At 42.0% G+C, this 8,588-nt stretch overlaps 1 protein-coding gene across 2 annotated transcripts in view; it reads left to right on the plus strand.

The window, feature by feature from the left end:
- The window catches only part of wfdc2 (WAP four-disulfide core domain 2), a 28,587-nt gene extending 19,999 nt beyond the window's left edge, over positions 1-8,588 (plus strand). For both annotated transcript variants that reach the window (XM_059978732.1, XM_059978731.1), the window contains exons 3-4: positions 3,315-3,452; positions 7,903-8,588. In XM_059978732.1, coding sequence (XP_059834715.1) covers positions 3,315-3,452; positions 7,903-8,036 — 272 coding nt within the window. In that variant the 3' untranslated portion in view covers positions 8,037-8,588. The remainder of the gene's footprint in view (positions 1-3,314; positions 3,453-7,902) is intronic.

An 8,588-nucleotide genomic window follows, 5' to 3' on the forward strand; every position in this document is an offset into this window, starting at 1 on the left:
TTCCTGTATCTGGGTGAGCTGAAGTGTGTTCAGCCAATCTCTTCAGCAACAATAGTCTCCATCATCACTGGCAACAGGAGTTTGGGCAGAGATCCTTCATCAGGACTCTGTTTCCCATGTTTTGTGATAGCTTCCCAACTTTAAATATATTCACCCTAAACCTAGTTTGCTTTTGCTTCAAACTCCATTTGTAGTCACAGTCCCCTAATCGTATGTGATGAGAACCCCTTTTGGAAGCCTGCTATAGTCTTATAGTTCCCCAACTTACTCAGCCTTTATTCTCCTCCTGTCCTCATTACAACAAACAAGCTGCTGAAAGAAATCAGTGGGCCAAGCAACATCTGTGATAGGAAAGGAATTCACAATTTTTATATCAACACCTAATACCAGGTTCCAGCATCTCAGTCTCCTCTGTTTCCAATTCATCCTCATTGCCAGATTCTCTAATTTTTGACTTGAATGAGACATCACGTCCACTATTTTGGGATTTCGGTTTCCCTACTCAGAGGAAATTGGGATTCTACTTAAGACCATAAGAAACAGGTACAGAACTAGGCCATTCAGCCCTTCAATCCTGCTCTGCCATTCAATCAACAGTGATCCTTTTCTCCCTCATCCCCATTCTCCTGTCTTCTCTGTGTATCCCATAAACCCCTTCCCAATCAATAACCTAACAAGTTCTGCCTTAAATTCACATAATGACTTGGCTTCTTCTGCTCTCTGTGGCAACAAGATCCACAGATTCACCACTCCCTGGCCAAAGAAATTCCTCCTCATGAATCCCCCCATTCATGGAATATAAGGATCTCTACTGGAACAGTAAGTCCTCTATTGGTGGGACATTGACCTCCTCACTTCCTCACTAATGAGACATCAGCTTCACTGGTAGAACATTAGCCCTCCACTCATGGGGCCTCCACCTTTGAGACATTACATCCTGCACTTATTGGCCCCTCATACAAATTCATACAAGTATGAAGAGGATGTTTCTCCTTGTGGGAATATCTAGAGCTTAGGGCTTGAGTTTTTCAGTAACATCTGTTGATTCTGAAGAAGTATGGTGTTATACATGAGAGCCCAGCTATGCTATGTTTTAAATCACACTGCAGAATATCGCAAGCTTTTAAGAACTGCTTGAAACAATTTTAGGGACACACACAACAATGTGCTCAAACACATGAACAATATTCTTGGCCTTGTGCTGACACATTTCCCCTTTAGGAGACCCTGTTGTTGCATGACCATTGGCCCTAATTCTCTAGTAATAATTAAGGGATACACAGAGAAGGAACTGCGTCGACTTGGTTGTTGTACGGCCAAGACCCCCAGGCCTCAGGGTTGTCCGTTGAGAAGCCGGAATTGCTGGTGTGTCACTAGATTCTGGACTGGGTTGGTGGCTGGCCCCTCCAGTGTTCACCCCTGGGAAGACATAATGGATTGCATTCATCTGTGGTTGCACTTGCGCGAGATGAGGAACTGCTGCAACTTGTTCTTGTGGAAACATGTCTCCAGCACAGCATCCAGTCACCATCAATCTACAGGCCATGACACTCAGGCTATATATTTTTTTGTAATTTTTTTCTGCTGCCATAATTATATGTGCTATATGTGACTGTTGATACTGTGTTTTGTACCTTGGCCCTGGAGAAACGTTGTTTTGCTTGGCTATATTTCTATGTATGGTTGAATGACAATTAAACTTGAACTTGAGCTGACCTATTGCCAAGTTGCCAATCTGTGTCATTATTTCCTTAACATTCGGCAAAAGCGTTATATCAAATCTTGGATGATCCTTTAGGACCAAAAATTGATCTAATTATTCACAATCTGTACTTACGATGCACCTTGAACTAGGTAAAACAAACTCAGTGGAGAAGCAACATGTCTAAAACTAGACACAAGAGAGATTGCAGATACCAGAGATCTTGAACAACACACATAAAATGCTGGAGAACTCAGCAGGTCAGGTGCATCTCTGGAGGGGAATAAACAGTTGACATTTTGGGCCAAGATCCTTAATCAGGACTGGGAAGGAAGGGGCAGAAGCCTGAATATGAAGGTAGATGGAGATGGGGGTAAGTACAAGCTGGCAGCTGATAGGTAAGAGCAGAGGGAAGGTGGGTGGGTGGAGGGAATGATATAAGAAGCTGGGAGGAGATGGGTGGAATGTTGAAAGGGCTGAAGTAGAAGGAATTTGATAGGAGAGGACAGTAGACCATGGAAGAAAGGGAAAGGGGCTGGGAGGGGGTAACCAGAAGGAAGTGTTGGGTAAGTGAGGATAAGGAGTGCAAGGGTAACCAGAATGGCGAATGGAAAAATGGAAAAAGAGAGCAGGAAAGTGGGAGAGTGATTACTGGAAGATGGAGAAATCAACATTCATGGCCTCAGACAGAATATGTGGCGTTACTCTTCCAACCCAATGTTGGCCTCATTGTACCAGTAGAGGAGGCTATGGACAGATATCAGTTTGGGAAAGCGAAGTCAAATTGAAGTTGGTAACCACCAGGAGATCCTGCCTTTTGTGGCAGAGGAAGTGAAGGTGCTCAACGAAGTGGTGACCCAATCTTCATCAGCTCTTACCAATGTAGAGGAGGCTGCATCAGTAGTAATGAATACAATAGAAGACTCCAACAGACTCGCAAGTGAAGCATTGCCTTGGCTGGAAGGATTGTTTGGGGCCTGAATGGTGGTGAGGGAGGCAGAAGTTGCACTTGTTACAGTGGCAGGGATAAGTGCCTTGAGGCTGACCAGTGTGGAGGGATGAATGGATGAGGGAGTCATGTAGAGAGCAATTCTGGAAAGTGGAAGGGGTGGAGGAAGATGTGGTACGATTTCTTTGGAGATGGTGGAAGTAGCAGAGAATGATGTGCTGGATACGGAGGCTGGTTGGTATTATGTAATGACAACAGAAACCTTATCCCCATTATAAAAGTGGGAGTATAAGTTGATCGCAAATGTGCACTCTACCTTCTTATGCTGGCTTCTGCTCCCCTTCCTTCCCAGTCCTGATGGAGGGTCATGGCCCACAACATTTCTATTTCCCTCTGTAGATTCTGACTCAGCTGCTGAGTTACTCCAGCATTTTGTGTGTGATGCCTAAAACTAATGAATCTAGACTTATGAGCTAGTATCAAAGTAAGGAGAAGAGTTGAACAAGGGTTCGGGGCATTCTTCTGTTGTTATGCCCTTGAAACAAGAAACACCAGATCAAGAAGTGTGCAGGCCAAGTTATTTCACTGAATATTTAAGAGTGGGTTACTGTTGTACTTCATAGTCTGATCCAGTTCCAACTGCGATGTGTTTAACTTCTGTAGGTAAGCCTGGGATCTGTCCTCGAAGACATAGAGGAGTTGGAGTATGTGCTGAATATTGTACAGATGACAGTGACTGCCCAGATGATGAGAAATGCTGCAGCAATGGGTGTGGACACACATGTACCACTCCTCAACAAGGTAGGCAACACCTGAAGCAAGTTACACCAAGAGCACAAAATATAGAAGTCGGATGATCTCCCCATCTGAATTGCTGATACAGATTGTGATAACCCTAGATCCTATCTCCATGGCAACACAACCTCAGCCTCCCAATTGGAAATGGTCCATTTATTCCTAATCACAAACACAAGAAAACCATTTTCCGTAAATGCTGCCTGATCTGCTCTTCCAGCATTTTGTGTGTGATGCCATTTATTTCTACAACCTGCTTTTCACCAGTCAATCCTCAGTCTCTGCCAATATACTTCCCCTAAATTAATCTCAAGGTAGTGTTAGGCGATACATACATACTTCGATAATGAATTTATTTTGACTTTTATTTGACTATACTCCTAACTTTGATATTGTTGATAAAGCTTGTGGGGCTCTGTATAGAAGACCTACTGAAATTCGAGTACACCACATCCATCTAATAGATTTGTCAATTATGACTTCCCTTCAAAAGTCCATGTTGACTGCACCCAATCTTATCATTCTCTACGAGCCCTGTCACCACTTTCATGTCAATATATTCAAGTATTATATTAGTTTAATTTCCTGATTCACAAATATAATTTCTTCCATCTCAGTCTAGAAGGGATCCGCTGTAATTGTAGGTAATGTGTCGAATCAAATTTCTTTCTAGCCTATGTTTATATTCACCTTCTTTCTTTAATGCTGTTTTACTTCTACTGTGGTTAATTCTGACATTTTCACAGACCTCAAGCCTTTTTTTAGTAACATTACAAGCCTTTTCCTTCCTATCTTTAATGTTTCTTGTAGCTTTCCAGCTGGGCTAATTTCCTTGTCATACTTTTCAATGGAGTTTTTCAATCTAACAGAGACAATTAAAGCTTATGCCTCTCTGATGTGCTTCATTCAAATTTATGATGGATTTTAGATTGAAATAATCACCTTAAACTTCTATGTAAAATTAGATTTTTAAAATTATAATTAAAGCTGACAAACTCATAATTTGGATTTGTTTTGGGGGCTGATATGTTATAGCCATAACAGAAACATGGCTGGTAGAAAGGCTTGACTGGCAGCTCAGTATTCAAGGATACAGGAGTGACAGGGATACAGGTAAGTGAAAAGGGGTTGTTGCCTGTTTGACAGCACAGGACAAAACAACAGTGTTTAGAAGTGACCTTCTTTGAGGATTGTCCATAGGAATAAAACTTAAAAACAAGGAGAGCTTCATTCTATAGGGCTGTATTGTAAATCCCCAATAGTAGCAGGAACCTGAGGAGCAGGTGTATAGAGAAATCGTGCATGGTTGTATTAGTGGGAAATTTAATTTCCCTTTTATTGACTGGGACATCCAGAATGTTAATGGCTTGAAGGGCAATTTGTGGAATACATCCAGGTAAGTTTCTTGAGTCAATGTACAGAGGGTTAGACTAGGTGGGGTACAATATTGGACCTCCTCTTAGGGAACAAAGCAGGTTAAGGAACAGAGGTGGCAGTCAGAAAACAATATCACTCTAGTGACCATAATTCTATTAGTTTTAAGATAGTGATGTTAAAAGATGGGACATGTCAACAGGTTAGGGTCCTAAACTAGAGCAGGGCTAACGAAGGGAATTAGGCAGGAACTAGCAGAGGTTGATTGAGAAAGCCTGCTTGAAGGGAAAGGAACAAATGGCAAGTGAGAGGCTTATAAGAGTGAGCTATCTAGAGTCAGGGACAGCATGTCTCTGTTAGGGTGAAGAGTAAATGGCTAAGTTTAGGAAACCTTGTGATATTAAGGGGTCTGGGCAAGATAAAGAAGAAAGCATACATTGCGTTTAAAAGCTTGGGAATGAGTGAATCCCTTGATCAACATTTGAAAAAAAAAGAGGAAATCAAGAAGGCTAAAAGAAGGTGAAGGCAGGGAAAGTTATGGGAAATCTCAAGAAGTTTTATAGATATATTAACAGTAAAAGGACGGCTAAGAAGAGAGTAGGACCCCTCAGAGATCAGCAGGGCCACCCAGTCTCTAGCCACAGAAGATTGGTGGGATTTTAATGAATATTTCTTCTCAGTGTTTACTGAGGATAAAATTATATTTCTCAAGAGATAAGGAAAACAAGTGGAAATGTTTTGGAGGACATTCATGCTACCAGGGAAGACACATTTGCAGCCTTCTATGCACTAAGGTAGATAAATCTCCAGTACCTGACTCAGTACATCCTTGGACATTGTGGGAGGCTAGAGAGGGAAATGTGGAAATCCTTGCAGAGATGCTTGCTCCATCATTAGTCACTGGTGATGTTAACATTGCCCTATTGTTAAGAAGGGTAGCAAGCACAAGCCAGGGAACTATAGGCAGTCAGCCTGACATTAATAGTGGGGAAGTTATCTGAGCGATAGGGTCTACCAGCATTTGGACAGGTAAACTCTGAATAGGAGGAGTCAGCATGGCTTTGCATGTGGGAAATCATGTTGGTTAAAACTTTTAGTGTTCTTTGAAGAGGTAACCAGCAGGGCAACTGAGGGTAGGGCGATGGATATTGTCTATTTGGACTTCAGCAAGGTCCAACTTGGCAGGATGGTGTAGAAACTTAGGTCCCATGGATTCAAGGGGAGTTAGTAAGGTGGCTTGGAGGGTGGTGGTTGAAGATTGTTTCTTAGAATGGAGACTGGTAATTAGAGGTGTGCTACAGGGTTGGTGTTGGGACCCTTGTCATTTAATAACTGATTTGGATGTGAATACATAAGGGTTGATCAGCAAATTTGAAGATGACACAAAATTAGTAAGTGTTGTTGATAGTGAAGAAGATTATTGGAGTTAAGTATTCTTGATCAGTTGGGGATGAAGGGCCAAGGAATGGCAAATGAATGTCGATATAGATAAATGTGAGGTGAGGCATTTTGGAAAGTCCAAAAATAGTCTGACTTTTATTATCAATGGAAGGGCAGTAGCAACTGTACTGGAATCGAGGAACCTAGGAGTATGAGTGTACAGTTTGTTGGAAGTGCTGTCAAGGAAGTGTAGAGTAGTGAAAAAGGTATTTAGCATACTGACCTTCATCAGGGCAATGAGTATAGGAGTTGGGATGTTATGATGCAGTTGTATAAGTCTTTGGTAAAGCTAATTGTGTACAATATTAAATTCTCTAGGTGATTTTCCTTTATAATAAATATACCTATAAATGATTTTATATATAAATAGTAATGGGATTGACCAAAACTAACCTGTTTATTTTTGTGTTATATGTCTACCCTGCTCCTGAATCATTCTAAAGTCCAACTGGACATCTTCAAAATGTGAGGGCTCAAAAAGGCAGCATGCATCATTAAAGACCCCCATTATCCAGGACATACCCTCTTCTCATTGCTACCATCAGGGAGAGGTACAGGAGCCTGAAGAGACACTCAACGATTCAGGAACAGCTTCTTCCACTCCACCACCATATTTCTGAACCAACCCATGAACACTACTTCACTCGTTTTGCACAATTTATTTGATTTCATTTTTAATATACTATATATTTTTGTTATTGTAATTTATAGAATGTTTTACCTATTGCTACCATAAAAACAAATGTCATGGTATTAAGCAACACACACAAAATGCTGGTGGAACATAGGAGGCCAGGCAGCATCTATAGGAAGAAGCACAGTTGAAGTTTCAAGCCGAGACCCTTCGTCAGGACTAACTGAAAGAAGAGGAGTAAGAGATTTGAAAGTGGGAGGGGAAGGGGGAAATCCGAAATGATAGGAGAAAACAGGACGGGGTGGGGTGAAGCTAAGAACTGGAAAGGTGATTGGCAAAAGGAACACAGAGCTGGATATGGGAAGGGATCATGGGATGGGAGGCCTAGGGAGAAAGAAAGGGGGAGGTGAGCACCAGAGGGAGATGGAAAACAGGCAAGGAGTGATTGTGAGCAGGGCAGAGAGAGAGAAAAGGAGAAAAAAATAATAAATAAATAGATAGATAGATAAATAAGGGATGGAGTAAGAAAGGGAGGGGGCAATACTGTAAGTTAGAGAAATTAAAGTTCATGCCATCAGGTTGGAGGCTATCCAGACAGAATATAAGGTGTTGTTCCTCCAACCTTGACAGTAGAGGAGGCCATGGATAGACATAACAGAACGGGAATGGGACATGGAATTAAAATGTGTGGCCACTGTGAGCTCCTGCTTTCTCTGGCGGACAGAGCGTAGGTGATCAGTGAAACTGTCTTTTCTTTCAGTTAGTCCTGCTGATGGGTCTTGGCCCGAAACGTCGACTGTACTTCTTCCTATAGATATTGCCTGGCCTGATGCGATCCACCAGCATTTTGTGTGTGTTGCTTGAATTTCCAACATCTGCAGATTTCCTCGTGTGTTCATGGTATTAAACCTGATTTTGATTCTGATTCTGCGCACAAGCAGTTGGCTACTTTTACTCTTGCCTACACTGGTTGCCTCAGTTTTTGATGTGTTGCTTGTGTTTACACAGTGAAACCAGGAAGGTGCTCCTTGCCCCGAGGAACTAAGATGTGCGCTGAGTTCTGCCAACATGATGGAGACTGTCCAGAGGAGCAGAAATGTTGTAAAACTACCTGTGGGCATGCCTGTACTGAGCCCTGTTAAAGCCCACCACACATATTTGCATGCCTCATCAATGTTGTTAAGAGGTTTCTTTGTGCCATATTCTAGCCATTAATGCCAGATTACTAATCTGTCACTGCGCTTTTAAATTCTATTACTGCTCTTCTACAACTCTGCTAGTGCCCAATTATTGCTATGTTTGTGTGGCCTGTTATTGCCCTGTGGTCCAATTGTACTGTCTGTTTTCCAGCAGGACCCTATTAAAACTATAAGTGCCTCCCCATTTTGTTAGTACCCCATGATTACATTGAATAATACCTGCTGGAGTCCTGTTAGGCTCTCTCTCGAGTCCTACTAGAGTGCTGCTGTAAATCTGGTGGAGATCTACTGAAGTCAGTAAAGGATCTCACTAATCCATCTGTAATGCCACCAGATCATAGCCTCCTCCTGGAGCACTGACCCAACTCAACAACCTCATCCCATTGTTGGATGTTCACAACCGAGGCAAGTTTCTGCTTCATAGAACAGAGACTGCTGACAGACATGGATATATCTGGAACTGTTTAAACAAAAGTATTAAATCTTTTATTTGCA

The sequence above is a fragment of the Hypanus sabinus genome, chromosome 9 (assembly GCF_030144855.1).
Source record: "Hypanus sabinus isolate sHypSab1 chromosome 9, sHypSab1.hap1, whole genome shotgun sequence".
NCBI classification, from domain to species: Eukaryota; Metazoa; Chordata; class Chondrichthyes; order Myliobatiformes; family Dasyatidae; genus Hypanus; species Hypanus sabinus.